The sequence below is a fragment of the Gorilla gorilla genome, chromosome 21 (assembly GCF_029281585.2).
Source record: "Gorilla gorilla gorilla isolate KB3781 chromosome 21, NHGRI_mGorGor1-v2.1_pri, whole genome shotgun sequence".
Lineage (NCBI taxonomy): Eukaryota > Metazoa > Chordata > Mammalia > Primates > Hominidae > Gorilla > Gorilla gorilla.
In genome coordinates this window covers 18,578,253-18,599,742 of record NC_073245.2, presented here as the reverse complement: position 1 = coordinate 18,599,742, position 21,490 = coordinate 18,578,253, and the positions used below count along the sequence as shown (strand labels likewise).

At 36.4% G+C, this 21,490-nt stretch overlaps 1 protein-coding gene across 2 annotated transcripts in view; it reads right to left on the bottom strand.

The window, feature by feature from the left end:
* PLCB1 (phospholipase C beta 1) overlaps positions 1-21,490 on the bottom strand; it is a 745,127-nt gene that overhangs the window by 216,908 nt on the left and 506,729 nt on the right. For both annotated transcript variants that reach the window (XM_019017473.4, XM_019017472.4), the window contains exons 6-9: positions 20,750-20,803; positions 19,247-19,322; positions 11,423-11,523; positions 10,004-10,170 (exon numbers count right to left, since the gene is read on the bottom strand). In XM_019017473.4, coding sequence (XP_018873018.4) covers positions 10,004-10,170; positions 11,423-11,523; positions 19,247-19,322; positions 20,750-20,803 — 398 coding nt within the window. The remainder of the gene's footprint in view (positions 1-10,003; positions 10,171-11,422; positions 11,524-19,246; positions 19,323-20,749; positions 20,804-21,490) is intronic.

Below are 21,490 nucleotides of genomic sequence, written 5' to 3'. Positions count from 1 at the left end.
GGAGATACAGCTGGGCTGGACTTGTATCTGCATCTCTGCCTGATGGCTGACTTTATGTGGTGCAGGCTGGAAGGGCCTAAGAATTAACACTTTCTAAGAGCATCCTCCAACAATGGCTGTGGTTGGGAATGACTGCCTTGACAACACATTTTTTTGTAAGCTGCTTTCTTTTCCTCGTTCACACTCCCTACTGCCCTACTAGTACTTCCTGGAATCACCTTCCAAACTCTATGGACTTGAATCTTCTTTCAAAGTTGGCTTCTGGGAAAACCCTCAACAAAGACATACAGCCACATTGTTCAGAAGCATTTTTTGGGCTCATTTTCTACATATAAGGTAGAATGCTTAGGTAAGAAGCTTGATTTTGTCCATCATTCTCAATTAACTCGCCTGTTAAAATAATGCTATCCCTAGCTTGGAGATAATCTTTGCTGTCACAGCTGGCATCCTAGAGACGGCAGTGATTCAGAGTTAAGACAGACCTTCCAGAATCTCCATAAGAGATTTTTGAAATCCTTGGTCACTTTCCACTTCCTGGCAGGATTCCCTACTATGGTACATTTTTCAGCTTTTCTATTAAGGGTTAGGGTGGAAGGTCCATCCCTCACTTAATCTGGTTTCCCTGTGGTTTGCTTTTTTTTTTTCTGCATTCGACCTATTTCCCTCCCACTTATCTGTTGTATCACATTGACTATTGACAAGACCCTGGATAATGCCGAAGTTAGGAGCCAAACGCCTGTGGCCCTGTGGCCTCTCTCCCTCCCAACACAGTACAACCTGCCAGGCAGTTTTGACTGAGCCAGAGTCCCCTCCACCCCACCCCACACGCACTGCAACCTGCTCCTAGACCCTGCTGACAAGGGGAAAGCTATACTAGCCAACAATTGTCAATGCTGTGTTCTGCTGGGAGGTCACATCTAGGGGGAAAGAAGCCATTCTCTGCTCTGTCCCAATAGCTCTCACATGAAATGGCAAGGCACCTCTGAAAGGTGTGATGAAGGAAAGAAGTTTTAACAAGACTCAGCAGACTATGGGGTTGATGAGGCTACCAAGCTCACTTATCTATCCTGTGGACTGGCATTTGATTTTGCCTTTTACTATTTATATTTTTCCTGTCTGGTTATTTTCTGAACAAAGGACATTTCAGCTGTGAGTAGACAGGGCTGTGACTTTCTGGCCAGAGCTGTGGGCCTGAGCAGACACTGAGGTCACTGAAATAAAGGAGAAAAGAAACAGAATTCCTAGGCCAGGCCTTTGCCTTTCCTCAGGCCCAGGCCCTGCCTTCTGGGAATAAAGGAAATGTAATAACGGAAAGGAAAGCAAAGGGAGTTGCCAAGTCAACCAATGAACAATAGATCCACAATGACGATCTTGAAAAATTTTTTTTTCATTCTTAGGCAATCTGAAATATTTCAGAGAAGTCTATGAACATACCAAACATGAAGTTAAGAAGAACTTGGAATGCACTCGGGGACGACAATGTCATTTTTCTGTAACCTTCCGCAGAGGTTAGAGAGTCAATAGGAGGAATTTAAATGAGATCTCGATCAATAAAATCCTAGAGTAGCTTTTCAGCAGCTTTTTCAGTGTAGTAACATAATTAAGGCATGAAAGCATTGGCTACATCATATAGTTTTCCTCTGTTTTTGTCTTTTGGGAGAAAATTGATCTTATTTGTGTTGACTTTGTTGATTCACGTCGGTTCTGTTTCCTCAACTACTTTGTAGGTAATCTATATAAAATGACTTAAATGGATGCCACCTTAACTGTGAGGCAGATCTTTAAACTAGTCAGTGTTTCCTTCAGAAGAGTGGTTTTTAAACTGAGTATCCTGAATATCCCAGGGTTTGGGCAGACATCCCTGCAGAGAATGGGGTAGGTCAGGAGGGGAAAGAGTGGTAGGGCAACAGCCACCATCACCTGTACTCCAGGCTCCCCTCTATTCCACCAAGACAGCACCTTTAAAGCTTTTCCCTACATATTGGCCTTTCTCACGAGACTTTGTTAGAAGAAACAAACAAAGGGTGCTATGTCTAGGACCAGTTTGGAAACCACTGCTATAGACATCGATCACTAACTTCTAAATGGTCTGTGTTGCAACTTTTTTCTAAGCAAGTCCTGTTGGACTGCCTAGGTGGATGTCTGGAGTAGCGGGACAAAGAAAACATGGTCTTGGTCCCAACATTGCCATTTCTGCAAACTGCCTCTTCTAATAACCTGACAGTTTGACTAAGCTAAATGGCTAAGTCCTTTGTAGACTGGAAATCTATGATTTGAGGCCACTGGCCAGGGCTTCGTGATTGGAAACAACGAAGACAATAACGTGATAGGTTGGCAGGAATGATGAGGCACAGCCTCTTTCCATTTTTTTTTCTCTCAGTGCTCAACAACTCTGACCTTACCCATCTTTCACTTTTGATTCCCTTAAGGCCATTTATAGAAAAGTGCTTGTCTTAGTTTGGGTTCTTCCAAAAACAGGATCTGAGACAAGGATTTGAGTGCAAGCACCTTTTTTGGGAGTTGACCCTGTGAAACAACAGTAGAGAAGAGAAGTGAGACAAGAAGGAAAGGCAGCTAAGAAGGAGAAGGGTATCAGGCAGGTTACAGCTGTGGGCAGTTAGGGCTCAGTCTCACCGAGGAACTCTGGGAGAAAGCAGAGAACACACATCAGAACTTTGCAACCCAAGGGGCATGGAAGATAAGGTATTTATTCTTCAACTACTCCTGAGGCATGCAATCCCTGGGAATTGTAGCCTGGCTGTGGATGGACTGATAGAAGGCCCTGAAGAGTTGCCAAGTGTGTAGGTGGCTGGGTTGGAATCATGATTGCCAAGGGACATGGGAATAGCACAGGTGTCTGCTACATTGCTGGTCTCATCCCATTTTACAGATGAAGAACCTGAAGCTCACACAAATAAAGTCTCTTGCCTGAGGTTTACTGGCTTCATCATGACACTATGCCAGCCTATTTCTTTAATTAGGGCATGTTTGATCTTTCAAGGATGGAGAATAGAGATTATAATCATCACCATCATTAGTTTTTATAACTTCTACCTAGTAAAGCAAAATGGTGCTGGAAAAATATGATTCAAAAAATTTACTAGGAAATTGAAGTGATAATGAAGTAAATAGTAAGAGTCAAGTGTACATCCTTACACTTATGACTATAATTATAATTCCATTTTAATAAAAAGGTATAGAAAAGAATGATTGAGTCAGAAAGGACCATTTGTGCACAGATGTGACATGCCATATTTTTTTCAAGTTTCATTAATAAATTATTATACTTATCCTTAATTGCAGTACATTAAATAAGCCTGTTAGATGAGAAACAGCAATGTTCAGGAATGCCTCAGCCCAAGGCTCTGAGTCTCACTTCTAGACTCATAAATGTTTTAAAATAATTTGGCATAAATGCCAGTGATCACTTTTCATTAGTTCAGGTAAATGACAATTTAGCCAACAACAATAAATATATGTAACCTTCTTAACAAAAGCATCTTATTTAATTCTTCCAGTAATTCTGTCAGGAAATAATTTCAAAGTTGAGAAAAGTAGGGAGCAGGGCTAGTCAAAGAAGTTAAATGGCTTTGTAAGGCCAAATAAAAAGTCATAATGAATGAATGATTTCTGAACTAGTTTTAGTGTGATCTACTCTTTTTATTTGCCGAGAGACCACTATTCCTTCCTTTAGGAAGCACATCCTGGTTGAATTTTAGGGAACCATCTCTCTCCAATTGTCGGTCCGTGTGGTTTGTGCTTTAGGTAGTTGACCCCTTATGGGCTCTAGGGGGAGTCACATGACTTAAGCCTGTCCATTTATTTTTATCCCATCCTTCAGGACACTGTGATTCTAATTTAGAAGTGGCCTTGAGTGACCGAAGCCATGCCCTGGATTCTGGGACTTTCACAGGAACCATGAGTAAAAAGGATTTCTGTATACTAGGACTGGTGAGCTATAGGCTTGGAGCTGCTGGTGGCTGTCTTATCATTCAGGAAAATCTGCCCAAGAACTAGAGCCAGTATGAGAAAATGATGAGAGATGAAAAAAGACAATTATTGGTAACATTACTTGAGCTCCTGGATATAGTCATGCCTGAAACCATTAACGCCTTGACTTTTTGCTTATATGCACAAGCAAATTTATTCAGTGCTTTAGTTTGAGTTAAGTTTCTGCTGTTTTTCAACTGAAGGAGTCTCAACTAAAACTACAGTTTTCAAGTTTCCCAAGTCCAGTCTCTTTCTATCACTCTCAGCCTATTTCTTGGTGTTGACAGTGAGAGAATATAGCTTAATTGTATAATACTTTAAATAAAACTATATTGAAAATGCAATAGGGTTTTTTTCCTACTGATACAATCATTATTGGCTTAGGTCTATTTAAAGGAAAAAAAGCTAAAGCACTTGCTATATTTGAACTTTGCCTAAAACCAAATTGCTTCGCCATTATAATCTTGAGTTCATTTCAACTATTAAACTATTAACTCAGTGAGTAGTGATCACTAAAAGGGATTATAGAGCTTCATTTTTATGACTTAATTACAACAAAGTGGGGAAGCTTTTGTATAGTATACCTTATAAAAATTTAGGAGGAAGTACTGATGATAAAAGGAATGTAGTTTGAAACATCTGCTATTATAATCTGCTACATTAATTCAATTATTTAACAAACACTCATGAACACCTGATCTCCACAGAATAAAAGCATGAAAAAAATTACTGCTTTCTTTTGGTTTGGCAGTTTATTTAAGTAAAATTTGGACTTCATTTATAGATATATCAGTTGAAGTCTGCATTCTGTTACCAAAGGTACCTATAGAGCTATTCTATTTTTCGTGCTAATTTTACTCACTGTCTTTCATCTGAAGAGTTTAAGTGATAAAAAATAACTGTTTTGGAGACACTGATCTTGAAAGTACGATATTCATGAACATTTTGTTTGGAAGAGGCAGGGGCCATTGCATATTCCTGTGCCAGGAATATTTAAGTCTACAGTGCAAACAAGATGGAAAGGAAAAAACTTTTGCTGACCAGAGGCCATGGCATTTTTCAATGTGTAATTTTTAAATAGTAAAAATAAACCACACTCCCAGGAGAATAGTATCCTCTGTGACAAGCTTCAAATTCTCTCTTTCTGGAACCCACTTACATGACCCATTTGGCCTTAGACTGCACAGAAATCCTCTGATTATTTATAACCAATACACACATCTCCCAAAACAGAAATTCCAGCATGGAGATGTGGCTGACATGCTAATTACAGCAGGTCCTCAGAGGATCAAAGTCTATTGTCTCTTCTGGAGTTTCATTTCATACTTCCATGTGTCACACTTTTAGTCAGCTAAACTATGGTCGGCTTTGGCATTTGGGCTTTTGGTGACACTAAAAATTTTTCATTTAATTTCAAGTCTATCTTTTATGTAAAAATTATGTAAAATGCACATAAAAGCTAAACAGCATATGTCAGGTTTGTGTATTATTTATTTGCTTAACACCTACTTTAAGATATGTTTATTGATATCAGAGAGTGTGTGTGTGTCTCCGTGTATGTGTATACACACACAACTATATGTTGTGTGTATATATATGTTGTGTGTTTATATATATATGTTATATATATGTTTATATTCTATTATGTATATTATGTGTGTATCTTATGCTTAGCATTTTATAACAAGTATAGGCTATATGGAAGTGCCTTTCTCAGGTAAATAAGACTCAATTTCCGCATCAGCACTGAGATCAACACCAATTTAACTAACACCTGGGCACACCTGAGAACAGTTAAAATGAAAGCAGCAGAAGAATAAATTATAATGTAATACTAAACTTCCCTACTTATTTTCTTATGTGTTTATTGATCCAAATGTATTAACTACTTGACTAAAAGTTTAAAGTTTTAAAGTCTGTAGCTCATCTGCGTTAAAATCAATTCAGCCCAAATGTTATCTCTTCCATGAATTGTCCCCTACAGGAAGAAATCTCTTTATCTTCATGCTTAATGCGCTTTCTCTGTACTTCTTAGAGCTTTGCTACTCGGTGTGGGCCTTTGCTAAGCATCTTCTGCCTCACCCAGTAACTTGTTAGAAATGCAGAATCTCGAATCTGCATTTTAACAACGGCTCAGGTGATTGAGGTGCACGTTGGATTTCAAGAAGTAATATTTATATATATTAATTATAGATATTAGATTATTAATATATTTAGATATTATGTTAATAATATATATTATAATTATATAATAAATAATTATATATAATACATAATTATATAATAAATAATTATATATATTATACATAATTATATAATAAATAATTATACCTAATACATAATTATATAATAAATAATTATATACAATACATAATTATATAATAAATAATTATATCTACTATACCTAATTATATAATAAATAATTATATATTATACCTAATTATATAATAATTATATACCTAATTATATAATAATTATGTACATAATTATATAATAATTATATAATAATTATATAATTATATAATAAATAATTATACATATAATATAGAATTATATAATAAATAACTATATACAATTATATAATAATTATATACAATTATATAATAAATAATTATATACAATTATATAATAAATAATTATATACAATTATATAATAAATAATTATATACAATTATATAATAAATAATTATATACAATTATACAATAAATAATTATATACAATTATATAATAAATAATATATAATTATATAATAAATAATTATATATAATATATATACACTTTTAAGAGGAGTACAAATCTCTAGGGGCACAGGGTTTATCTCTGGGTCTGTCACTGTGTGTAGCCTCTTGCCTTTCACTGAAGATTTATTAAATACTGAAGTTATGAATGACTTAACGTAGGTTGGCTTGTAAGTTTGAGTTTGTAAGACTAGAACACCAGAGACTGTGTGCTTCCTCTAGTACTATTTGGCCTGCTTTAAACAGTGATAATAACAATTTAGGCTATTTACTGAATGACTATTGTGCGCTGAACTAAACATAAACAGGCACAATCTCACTTTATCCTAAAACAAGGCAGCTATCATGAGTCCGTTTTTGTGTACATGCCTTAGAGCTGAAGTGACCCTACTAAGGTCTTTGTAATTTGACTTTTAACTCCTCAAGAGTTGAATTTCTTTCATATGGATTCTAGAGAAGAAGGAGCTACAAATACAGCCAGCCAGAACTTCTGAACGGGTGCTGGAGTCCCCTGGGGTGACTGAGGATGCACGTTATATGGTAGCAGGTGGCTGGCCCTTTAGCCACATTCTAGCTGTTGGACTCCAAAGCCTCTGTCCTTCCCACATGCTAGATAAGGCTTTAGGTAGAGACAGCATTAGCCAAAATTTTTTTGTACAGAGACCACTAGGCAACATTCTTAAGTGATAAGTTGGGGCACAAATGCTTTGGGTCACTGATTAGATCACAACTACAAGTCTACATTAAGGATTTCATCATGAGCAGGTGCATCTTCTAGGTGCTGGGGAAAACAGAAGAAAGTTTAAGGCCCAGAAATCATGGGATCTCCTAGAAAAAATGGACAATGACACCTGAGGAATGAAAACCAACATACTACACTTCAAAACACTGAGAAGAGTTAACACTTATTTATCGCATTACACAGGCCCAGATTCTTCTTTCCAAATGCTTTGCAGGTATTATTTAATTCAAATCTACAAAAAGCGAATCAAGAATTCTTCTGACCTTAATTTTGAAGATGAAATAATTAAGGCATAGAGAAGTTAAGCATAAGGCTATATAACCATTGAGGTGGATCTCAGCTTTGAAACTCAAAAGTGGAACCACTATTCTATGTTGCTTCTTTATACTGCTATTAAGGTTGACACAGAGGTTTTGTGATCAATGTCATATTAAGGTATAGAAAAACAGATAAAGTTGCCTTTAAAACTATTTAAATTTTTAAATATTTTGTGTGCCTCTTTCGATTTGAAATTCATAAAATGGCACTAAATAATTTTGCAAATGCTAGGAGACATCATCTTCATTTCCATTAGAATCAAAATCAGTTTTTCTAGGATTATGGGGTTTTACAGTAATCTATCACAATTTTTTCTCTTTGTATCCTCTACATCGTGCAAGTCATCAGAAGATGATGTATGGAGGCATTGGATACCAGCTGAAGCCTGTGCCATCAGCAGTGTGGTGTGAAGGAAGGAGAAAAGGAAAAGGCTTACACTTTGGAGTGCTTCACTGGTTTCACAAAAGCTTTTTGTTTTCCTAGCGTCGTGGGCTAACTGGTTTTTAGAAGTGTTGTTGGATTTGTTATAACAATGTGTTCGTTATTTTTGGAGAAGTTTGGATTTTAGAAGAGAACTGCTAAGCTACATGGGCAAAACCTCCAAGATGTTCCCTGCTTCATGATAAGGGGAAATCTCATCTCTTGTGTACTAGGGAAGGAAGGGCAACCTATTTAAGTAGGTTTGGAGGGGCAGGCCTGGCCATGCCAAGACATACTGTTGGGCTAGTTGTTTCCTTTAACTAATCTCACCTTCACAGCATCAGTGAAAATGGTAACAACAACGAAGGCAAAGTTCTTCACCAAGAAAACAAATGAAAACTAAAAAATTGCATCTAAAAATTCCCAACTAGTAGCATGTAGAATATGATTAATAGATTTTTAGATTTTACATTTATATTTCTTCTTCTTCTTCTTTTTTTTTTTTTTTTGAGACAGAGTCTTCCTCTGTCACCCAGGCTGGAGGGCAGTGGTGTAATCCCGGCTCACTGCAACCTCCGCCTCCTGGGTTCAAGCAATTCTCCTACCTCAGCCTTTTGAGTAGCTGGGACTACAGGCATGCGCCATCATGCCAGACTAATTTTTGTATTTTTAATAGAGACAGGATTTCACCACGTTGGCCAGGCTGATCTTGAACTCCTGACCTAAAGTGATCCACCCGCCTTGGCCTCGCAAAGTGTTGGGATTACAGACGTGAGCCACAGTGCCTGGGCCCATTTATACTTCATGCTTTCATTTTCAATTTAGAGGACCAGTTCCAGATTAAACACAATGGATTAAAAGACTTTTAAATTTACTTTTATGATAATCATTCTTATTGATGACCATAAGCTTGCTAGAGCTATTTCTGTTACTTTAGAAAATGCCTGCATACTAATATATAATTGATTTCTTTTCAATAATTGGTTAATTGTACTTTATTTTCCTCCCTATGGAATATCTAGGCAATCTGCAATAACATCAGTGATAACACACTAATTTTCTTGGTGAAGATATTTCAATCCAGATGAGAGTTATTCTTCTCAGTGGAAGATCTTGTTCAGGGACAGTGCTGCCACATATAGTTGAAAATTTGCAGTAATTACATCTTCATGATCTTATTTTGGCAATTCATTTTCCCAGAATCAAAAATATAAATTTCTTAGAAACTTCCAGGTAACTTAGAGCTGCCTTTTGGGCTATCAATTTTTGGATTGTTTTGTATTTACAACACTAGGCTTTTTTACACAGAGAGCCAGATTTTAGACTATTTCCCCAAGTAGAAAAATTTATCAGATAGTGTTTATCAGATAGTATATACTGGAAAAAGATAAGGGTCTCACAGACTAAATATTATCTTCAGTTTTAGAACGTTAGAAAAACTTGTGGGCCACTTCACAGAACTTACTAGAAAAAGACAAAAGGGTAACCTAAAGATAGTGATTTCCTGTATGAAATATGCATTCAGTCACTGGGTGAATTTGAAACAAAATAAAGGATTAGACATTTAAAAAATATGTTACATGCATCTATACATATAACAACGACAAAAAAATCACACACCAAAGTTTAAAGAAAAACCTAGTGCACTGAACCACCAAGTGATTTCAGACCGAAAGGAATGCCTTGTAAACAGAGGAAACTAACCTAACGATCACTGGTGTTCCTAACTCCCAGCGTGTGACTACCCCCAATCAGAAACAAGAGCTTCCCTTTGGTGTGAAAGAAAGTACTGACCTTTTCTGGCGAGGCTGTTGTTGGGTTCATACTTCTCAATCAATACTTGGACTTGCTCTTGTTTTAGAGGTGGATAAAGTATTTCATTAAGCCGAGGATCTCGCTGCTTAAGGTTGATAAAATCCATCATCTGATCAACGGTAAGATATGGTTTGCTTTTGGCACCACTAAAAACAATGAAAAACCAAGCAATAAGAATTTTTAAACTAAGTTTCATTCTAATATTTGCATTTAACTCTAGGGAAATAAAATCTTATACTTGATAAGAAAATGCTATATTGAAACTCCTATCTTGCCCCGAAAACACTGTGCTGCTCCACCATAATTTCTATACCTCTATGGGCTACAAATATCTTGTGCAATTGCTACCGCTAAAACCCAGTGCTCTTGCAAAATACCAAATGGGTAAGAAAACCCACAGTAGAAAAACACTGCATCATGTGCATAAGGGTGCACCACTCTAAACCGAACACAGAGGTTTTTTGATTATGACAGTAAATTTTTGGTTTAATCATCCAACTCCATATCTCTGTAATCATTTAAAGATGTATTTATTGTCATTACTTAAAGTAAACAACCCGTTTGAGCATTTTTAAAAGTTACAGTTAGGCTTCAACAAGAGAGTATAATTCCTCAACATATCGTTCAAACTTCCCATTTCAATTGTAGTGACCATCTAAAGACAAATTCAGTGGTACAAATGTTGCAGATGTTTAGTAAATATATGATGGCAATGAACAGCACAAAGCAAGAATATGCAATGTCATTTTCAGCAGTACTGTTTACCTGTCTTCCATTTGAAGAAATCCTTATTTTGTTTACCACATTTTGTATTGATTTTCTGTCATGTGGATTTCAGTATTTTAAGAAAGGTAAACTGCTACTTTCCCCATATTTGCCTTAGTGCTTTGGTTTCTTTCTTTTTTTTCCTTTTTTCTTCTAATCTTTCAAAAAAAGGTAATGCCTTGATATAAGTTTATAATTTCTAACAGAAAAGCAAATAATTCTTCAGCTGAGAGGGTTCTTAGTAATCCAAACTTCCCATGTCGCTAATGTGGCTCAGAGAGATAAAATAACTGGTTCCCAATCCAGAGTTCTTCCTGCGACATGAGTCTATCTCTGCTAAGCCAAGATGACTCCCTGTTCTACCCATAATCCTTCAACCATACAAAGTTATCTGAGCATACAAAAACAACCACCTCCAGCAATATATCACAGCAGACTTGTACTCATTAAAAGCAGTGGTTGCACCTCAGGGGCAAGATTGTGTGATCCTATCCAAAACATCACACAGGAATATTGCTTTTAGACATAGTGTATGATGTTCTTCCATCTCCAATGACCACTCCAAGTCCTGCTCTAGCCACCTGAGAATCAATGCAAGCTGAAAAAGATATGGGTTAAAATGTGTACTCTTACAATTCTGAAAAGATGTTATCAATTTCAGGTCGAGGGCAAAGGTTGTTGAGGAAAACTCTGTACACTTCTGGAGTGAAATCTTCTTGAGGTATTGAATCATTCTGGGAAATAAAACAACAGAGTCAGCAAATGATCTTTTTCTTTCCCCAGCTTCCTCCCTCCCTGTTTTTTCTCTGTCTTCTTTTCTCTCCTTTCTTTTCTTCCTCCCTTCCCTCACCTTTTCCCTCTCTCTTTCCTTTCTTTTTCCTTTTCTTCTAGGAGGTCAGGGTAAACATTCATAACACACCTATGAGGTCAACCGTAGCGTTCATTTGGACACTGGCTTTAGGGTGTCAAACCCTTTTTTCTGTGGCTTTTTCAGTTTAATTTAAGCTTAAGAATTGTCACCTGCTAAAGGGATGTTAATGCAATTTCCTATATACATTTTCTAAAGTAAGTTAGATCTAGGAAAGATAGTCTGTTTGACAGAATTATTTTTAGGTTTTTTTTTTTTTCTACTTGAATCTTTTTTTTTCTTTTTTTAAGTAATGACCCTAGAGACAGACATAGTCAAAATGAAAACATAAATTCCAATTTTCTGTCAATTATTTTCAAACTATGTTCCCTCTGGTTTAAATAATCTGATAAGTTGTAAAACAGTTTTCATAAGTAGGACAGCACCAGTCATTATTTTTTCACTGATTGCTCCCGGTCCTATTGTTTAGGAAGCAAGTCATTGATATAAAAGGCCACTTCTACGACTTATTTTTCTGTTTGGTTGGGCTGCCATGGAAACCGGAAGCATGTCTTCAAGCCTTTGTTAACAGGAAAGACATTTTTCATGCAGTCTTCCTATTTCAGGTATGTGTTAATGTGATTATTTTTATTTTTCAAGCCCTTAAACAAAAGAACACACCCTTCCTTTGACTATTTTCATATGTTTTGAAATGTACAGTTATACAAATGTCTAAAAATTATTGTCTGAAGTTGTTCACCACTTGCAAACAGATAAGAGAACTCAGCTCACCACTTGGCAGATAGCAGAAGACCCATATTTGTGGATTGAATGAATGAAGTAATATTTCCTTTACTAAATCCATTCACAGAGATAGAAAAGATCTATTTTGCAAAACAGAATTTTGAGACAACCAAACAATACATGAATCATTATACATAGATGTGTTGTATCATTATAACTTGGGCTACTTGGGCACAAACTTTGAAATAAGCACAAGCGGTCAAATCCAAGAGCAGTGGGGACTTCTTGTGAATTGTTTTATTAGTATTTTGCCATTCATAAAAAGGGAACAAGTATAACCTGCAAGCAGGTTTCCAAAAGTCCTCTTGATTTATAGAAAGAGAGAAATCTCTTTAGCCGGAGAGTGCACACTTTTCAGTACCACCCTCTCTCTAAGTGGACACCTAGAGCTCTGTAAATGGTTTTAATAGATGAAAATGACCCTATCTACCATACTCATTGGCTGTTAGACACAAGGAAGAGAAATATTTAAAATCAATTGCAAGAACATGCTCAATGGCACTGCTGGCCAACTCAAGTGCCTCCAGCTTTACTGGATTTTATGAACCCCGAGGGTGTTCTCCTATTTTCCCTACTAAATAGAGTTCACCTCATTCCCCCTTTCACCAACTTCACTCAACGTACACATAAATTAATTTGATCTAAGGATAGCAATAATTGTCATCCTTCACTTACTGACCTCTCTTTTCCTTCCCATCTATTTATAACTTCTTTTTCTGGAAAGCCTTGCCTTCCCCTTGAACTGGATTTTGTCTTCCAGTTGTGCACACATCACACCTTGCATGTCTCACATTTCAACACTCAATGTATTGTGCTCCCAGCTATACAATTCTGTCTATTCTTTGCTAATCTGCAGATGTACACGAGCTAGGATATGTGTCTTGTCTGTTAATGGCTCTATTTCCAGTGTGCCACATACAGTAGGTATAAATAAATATTTACTAAATGAATGGATGTAATTTATTGAGAAGTGTGGAGAAATGGATAGCGAGCACGCATGTGCTGTTATTTCCTTTGAAATATCAAATTTAACTAACATCATTTACGTAACAGTGCTGACACATAATTTGATAAAACAATATGCTTTACTAAAATCTTACCATTATTTATGTACCAGCTATGAATTAGGAGCAGTCAAATTAATGAGATAATCTGAATAAACACAACATTATTTTCATTGCGAGTTGGATGATAGCATATTGAAGAAAGAAAACATTTCAATACAGCTGATTTTCTTTGTCTCATTTTTCTCTTGCCCAACTTGACTGATGAGGATACCCCAAAGTCTTTGGGGTTAGTAGGTGAAAATGGAAGAAAAAATGTTCCATAAAGAGGAGTTAAAATAAGTAAGCATCATTAAAAGCTGAGATGAAAGGCTCTAGGGGAGATGTTTAGGTAAAAGCTATGGATAATCCCTAATTCCTTGCATCTTAAACAAGACTGAAATTCACAAAGCTAATTCACAGACTTTCTCTTTCTCAGTCTCATAGCTTGGTGAAGTGAATGGCACGGATTCATTTTTCCTGTTTGTCTAGGAGGAAATCCAAGGTCTAATACTCTAAAGATCCTGCCCAATGTTCAAATATTCCTCTGTGAACCCTTCCTGATCACATCAGCTAGACGTGACACTACTTTTTCTTTGTGTTCACAGTCTCCCTTTATCTATCTTCATCATTGCATCCATTTCACAGCTTTTCCTTTATTTTTTATATTTCTTATTTTCTACTGAACTATGAGCTTTTGAGTGACATGACAATCTCTTATTTAATTCCTTTGTGTTCCCAGCATGGTGCCTGGTATATAATAGATACCTAATCAGTGTTTGCTGGATGAACCCAGCAGATGATACCAGACCTTGGGTCTTCTGTTTTAATCCAGGACGTGCTCCATCACATCAGGCACCCAATACAAAACGCACTGTCAGTGATTACTTGTTGTTGTTTGGCCTTTTTGAAGGATGACTTAAGAAGGCTAGTATAATCTAAATTAGTAATCTGAACGAGGCCCATTTATTTTAGAAACTGCAAAGTACTGGCAAACTTGAAAAAATGGAAGTGTTTCAATACCGTGCTTATATACAAGGAATCTCAAAAGGGAAAAGATTTTAACAATCTTGGCGGTAGTACTGGTGGCATTTGCATTTCTAGATTCCATAGACCTGGTAATGTCATATCCAAATGCCAAATTAAAAATAAAAACAAGATACCCCCCAATATATGCATATGAAAAATACTCAAGATGAGAATAATAATTAGCATTTACAGTATATCAAACATAGTTCTATGAGCTTTACTTGAATATTTTCATGTAATCCCATCAACTGTATGCAGTTGGCATTATTACTGTACTACTTTTATAGATAGGAACACTCAAGTGCTAGGAGGTTACAAAACTTGTCTAAGGTCCTGGGTTGAGCAAATGGGTGTGATGGGGTGACAATGACTACATTCTGAGTCTGAGTTGCTTAATTCTATACCTTATACTGTAAACTGGCACACTAAATATTCCTATTAGTTTTGGGACGGTGGTTTGCATTTTCTTCGTTATACGTTTCTTGATTTAAAAAATAATTATACAAGAAATGGGTACTTAAATTTCGGAAAAAAATCAGAAAAAATGTTATTTTAAAATATATTAATTCACTGAAGCAGACTCTAATGAATAAAGTCCACATATAGACTTGTTTTTCTTGACAAGTTGATGGACAATTTCCCAGTAAATTCAGAAATTCAACATATTGTCAATATTTTTATTCTGAAACTATAAATAAAACATTGAATTAGCCATGGAATACATGAAATAACTACAAGTAAATCACTCATAATGAACGGAATACTTAATTTGGTTTTAAAGTAGAATTTTGATATTAGTCATATTAAGAATCATAACTACAAAAGTGATTGTTTCTGATTTATATTCAGGATGTACGGCATAGAAGAAAGGCAACATACTAGTAAGTTACACACAGAAGTTATTTTATACATTTTATTCATAGTATTTAGTAAAATTTATACAATTCTTCAAATTTAAAATAATTAATTTCTCTTTGTATTACATGTGTGCCCATCAACTACAGTAACCTTTATTATTTGAAACAAATACATGGGTTTATTTCTGATCTTCTTCGTGAAAATGCAACTCCGTATGCCAGTGCTGTGGCAAGACTATTATACAATTCCAAATGTCACTGAGCTCTTTTCAAGTTAATAAGCCTTAAATCAAGGGAATTTGGTGCAAATAAACTATTTTCAGTTCTCGGAAAGTTTGTGGGTAAAGTGGTAATTTTTTTGAATACGGAACAGTTTTCAAGGGTCTCACTGGAAAATATGCTTGGGTTGTTAACAGAAGGACAGTAATTGCTTTGTCTCTCTCTTTGGATACAGTACTACCTTTTAACAATTAGGGTAACTTCAGGCTAGCAACTGTGATTTCTAAAGAGTAGCATCTTCTAAAGGAATGTGTTATTCTAGTGGATCACGTCGGACAGGATACAAGTTCAAGTGCCTTATTTATCCCTAACAATGTGCACTAAGATCATGTTTTAAAAAGAAATCTCAACAGGATATCCACTGTGTTTCTGGTAATATATCTATTTACAGAGCACAATTAAATCTAGCTTAAATGACTTGGCTACAAAATATGCTCCCATTTATGCAGAACCAACTATGATTTATATAACCCTTTTCTTCCGTGGCTTGTTTAAAATACCTCTTGTGAATATGGCCAAAATTTTTTGCTAATTAGTGGATATTTTCTAGAGTCATTGTTATGTAGGAATGAAATTATCACAGAGATTGAAAACAGAGTTTTGATACGTCATAGTCAGTTCACAGAAACATTTATTTCCTAGCTCTGAAACAGTCTTTGGTTTTTAGATTTTTAAAAAGCATTCTAATTCTATAAGTCATCCAAGTAAATTATACTTTACTATGAATAATAATTTTTCAAAGTTTTAGCATAGAGGTTGTTTTTTAAAGTTTTCTCCAACTTCAGATAATTATCATTACATTTAATTTGTTAGAGATAATTTTTTCCAATTGAAACATAACTCATGTTATTTGAATCTCATTTTCCTTTTAAACTTGCCTGCAGTTGACATTGGTCTGAAAGTTTGAACATATAATAAACATAGTAGATTACTCAATGTATATTTATTGACTGGTCAGAATCCAGTTGTTTAGAAAATTACAATTTACGGGGAATTGGTTCATACATTTAGTTTTCTATTCCTTCTTTCCCTTAGCTAGATTCATAAGTTAAATATTTTGATTATTATATTTTACCAGAGGTTATCCAGAAAAGGTAAAATCAGAAGTGATTGCAAAGGGAAAACAATTCTTTGCATGTCTTTGCAAATCCATCTCTCATGTTTTCTCTTTATGCTTGAATGAGGTGGTCTTTTCTCAGTTGCTTAAATCCAGTAGGGAAATTATTTCCAGCCTCAGGGATTTGCATGCCTTGTTTTCTTTTTCTGGAATGAGCTTCCCTTCTTCTCAATAGTAGTTCTCCAGTCTTTCTTTTTATAGCACTTCCCCCAGTTTACAGACGCATTTGTTGGCATGCTTATTGGCTAGTTTCCCCAGAAGACTCTATTGTCCTTGAAACCTTGAGTTTCATTTTCTTCACCACCATATTCTCAATGCCTATGGGCACATAGTAAGAGCTCAAGAAATATTTGTTGAAGTCGGGGACAGGACCTTAATTGTTATATTTTTCCTATTCCAAAGCATCTAACAAAAAAGCAATAGCAAGCAGGTTCAAGCATTTTATTTTGCTTTATAAAATGAAGGTGAAAATGTTTTGGGGGAGCCTTTCCACAGCTCTGCTCACTTTTCGCAGCCTCATTAGCTTTTTCCACCTATAGAAGAAAGGTGATAGTGAAGAGGTGCTCTTATTTCTTTCTTGTGACCCACCAAAGTTGTTAATGAACTTTGCTGTTTTGAAAAGTCTTCACAACAATAATTGGCTGATAAATTTAACCATAGTACTCAATACTTTTATAATTCAATCATAAGTCTAAGAATGGCTTTGCAAACTTATTCAGTGCAACTTGAACATTGCTGGCACATTTTGAGGGGCTCAAAGGTTCTTCCTATAAAGTCATGTTATCCTTAGGTAAAGGCTTCCTTGTTGCTTAGATACTCAGATAAAAATAATGAAAGGAGAGCTCTGCACGAGAAAAAAATTTTATGCAATGGACTTCCAGAAACAATAGTAACAAATCATTTTAGAGCCAGTCATGTAGAAATGAATCAAAATGAAAGCAAATTATTTTATTTGAGGTGGTTAATGTATATGATGTACCTTGTGTGTGTCAGGCATAAAAATGAAAGCATGTTACATGCTTGTCCTCTCACCTGCTTTACCACCGTATGAGCAAAGTAGGTGTTTGTATCCAAACTGTTTAGATCCTGCACCCCTCTCAGTAAAAACTTTCTGAGCACAGCTCTGTAAAGTATGTAAATATATTTATTTATAAGCACATAGCAGCATACTAATTGCTTACATAGCTTATACATCTTAAAACTAAACATTTTAAAATGCTAAGGTGAGATGACATTAATATTTCAAATATCTTCCTAAACATGGCTTCACACTGATCCAGGGCTGGAAAGCCCCAAAGTAGGGCTTAGCCTGCGAGGGTTCTTGGCTTCACTCAGGAAAGAATTCAAGGACGAGCCAGTGGTAGGGTAGAAGAAAATAACTTTACTGAGGCAGCAGTGTTACAGCTCCATGCCTGTTCCCGCAGAGCAGGGCTACTCCATAGGCAGTGTGCTGAGGCAGTTTTGAGGTTGTATTTATACTTACTTTTAATCACATGTAGATTAAGGGGTGGTTAATACAGAAATTTCTATGATAGGAGTGGCAATTTTTGGGTCATTGGATCATTACCGTGGAAAGCGGTGGTAATTCCTCGGTGTTGCCCTGGCAATGGTAAACTGACATGGACATGTCTTATGGAAAGCTGCTTCCGCTCCCCCTGTTTTAGCTGGTCCTTACTTTGGTCCGGTGTTCATACCCCACCACCAGAGTTGAGTCTCGCCTCCTAACTCAACACTATCATTAGCTAATATCTTTAAAAAAACATCAAGAAGGGTTTATTGTTTATAAGTTTGAAACCACATTTCAAATTGTCATCTTGATAATGTTAGCCTTTTCTGACTGTTTTAAAAATATTACCTGATTAGGTGACTTTTTTATCTACAAAAAGCAAGGGTCATTCTAGATTGAAATACTGGGGCTATAGGAGTGAAAAGAGGCCTCACCAAGTCTTGGCTGTTTCTAGCTAGCTCTATAAACTTTTTTCAGCCTCTGTTCATTACCCAGTTCCAAAGCTGCTTCTACATTTTCAGATATTTGTTATCAGCAAAAACCCCACCTCTTGGTACCAATTTTCAGTCTTACTCTGTTTTCTGATGCATATAGCAGAATACTTGAAACTGTATAATATATAGGAATCAAAATGTATTTCCTACAGTTACAAAGGCTGGGAAGTCCAAGGTGGAGAGGGCACATCTGGCAAAAGTCTTCTTGCTAGTGGGGACTCTCCACTTTGGCAGAGGTGGCACAGGGAATCAAATGGTGAGGGGGAAGAACATGCTAGCTCAGGTCTGTTTTTCTCTTCTTATAAAGCCACCAGTTCCTCTCCCATGATAATCCATTAATTCATTAACCCATTAATCATGGAGGCTCTTAATTTCCTCTTAAAGGCCCTACCTCTCAAAACTGTCATATTGGGGATTAAGTTTCAACATGAGTTTTGGAGGGGCTGAATATTCAAACTATAGCATAACACACATGCTCACCCTTGAAGATGGAAGACTACAAGCCTCTAAAGCAGTTTCAACTCGCTTCCGGTCTGCTGAAAACAAGCGATATATGCTGTGAAGTGAACACAACAAAGGAGAGAGGTTTAAATGGCACATGGATCACAGCACTAACAGATGATGCCAACTCAAAATATTCCATTCAGTCAAATCTATTTATTATTCATATTTAAAGAATTAAAAGATAACCATTCCTCCATGCATTTGCATCTGTCTTCTGAAAGATCAACTGCATGCTTTTTAAAATTAAGGTGTCTAGTATAAAATCAATATTTTAGGACTATGGTGCTGACCCAATTAAAAAATATTGCATTAAATAATCTCTAATATTAAGCACTAAAATAAACATCCTTATTAATTCTGTCCCCTTGCTGCTACTACGCATTGCCCCAAGGTGTACATTGCATTATTAATAAATTTAATTTTTAATTTGTTTACTTTTAAATTAATTTCTTTTCTTTTCTTTCTTTCTTTCTTTCTTTTTTTTTTTTTTTAGAGACAGGGTCTCACATTGTTGCCCAGGCTGGAGTGCAGTGGCATGATCCCAGCATACTGCAGTCTCCACTTCCCATGCTCAAGTGATCCTCCCACCTCAGCCTCCCTAGTAGTTAGAACTATAGGCATGTGCCACCACACCTGGCTAATTTTTAAAAATTTTTGCAAAGATAGAGTCTCACTATGTTGCCTAGGCTGCTCTCAAAATCCTGGCCTTAAGCAATCCTTCTGCCTTGGCCTTTCAAAGTGCTGGGATTACAGGCATGAGCCACTGTGCTTGGCTTAATTTGTGTATTCGCAGAAGCTTTCTAGTAGCTTGTAAGTCAAAAGTTAAAGACTTTTGGCTGGATATGACCTAGAGATGGACTTTTTTTGGTTACTAATTTGATTTAAAAATAGAACTTAAGTACTGGACAATTTAATATACTAATTTAGGTTTATGTGTTTTATAAAGACATTAGACAATCTAGTGTCAGGTGCTCACCAGTCCCACAGGATATATGGTGGAGATGAGCTGTTGTCTCCTTTAGACAGGGTTTGCTCTTTAGAGTTTCCTCCTCCTCCTGACCTGTTTCATCGTTTACATTCCCTGCCTGGCTCCAGTTAGCATCTGAGGTTGCAAACCCTGCTTGAGGGCTACAGCCATCTTGGTAGAAAGAGGCACTGAGGTCAGCCAATTTCCACTCCTAGAACAGATCTGAATCTCAGATGGCCTTCCGGCCTTAGTAGCAAAGGTCCCTCCACTTCCTCCACCCACTTCCTGCTTTGGTATTTCTTGAAAATAATGCCAGAGGAAAGGGAAGCCCCGGGGAGATGTCTATGAGGAAAGCAGCTGCACTGACATGAGACATGTGTGAGGGAGGACAGGGCTACCACGCATTTCCACACTCCCACTTAGGCTGCTGGAGAAACAAAACAGAGCCATGGCATGGATTCAGATCTTTGAGGAAAATAAAATGAATGATGAGAAATGCTCACAAAGCTTACTTTTTGAGAGGAATACGCCCTTCTGGAGTGACTTGCAGCTTAAGTTTAGTATAGCTGTTGGAGAAGCAGAAAAACAAGGGTTTGATTTTTTTTAAAAAGCTTTTTTTCTTGAGGAATAAAATACACTCAAAAAAGCCCATGCCTTTGTACATTTTGCTGAATTTCCACAAACTGCCCAAGTCTCCACAGTTGGCACCCAGATTAAGAAATAGAACATTGTCACTTTAGCAGCATTCCAGAAGCCCTTCCCAAACCCCCTGCCAAAGGGAACTGTTATCCTGACTACAAATAGCATAGATTACTTTTGCCTGTTTCTGCACCTTACATGAAGGCTCTTGTGTTTGGCTTCTTTCACTCAATAGTATGTTTCTGAGAACTAACCATATTTTGCTTATTGTTTGCTTATATATTCATTCTCAGGATGAGAACTCTAGGTCACTGTTGATGGATGCATACATTGGGAATTCTACTTCAGGAAGCTGCACACACTAAGGCCCAGCAATCCCAAAGCTAGATGTGTGCAACAAAAATATTAACAATATGTTCACTAAAAGACATGTCCATAGTAGCTATTCATAGGGAGACATCTTTCTGGAATAGACATTTGTAGTAGAGATTGATTAGCCAACTAGCAATAACATGCTATGTTTCAGATAAAACATGTTATTTACCTCTGTGTCCCCTTTCACTAACATTTCATGGAAGAATGAATGTTCTAGAAACATTGTCTGGAAAACATAT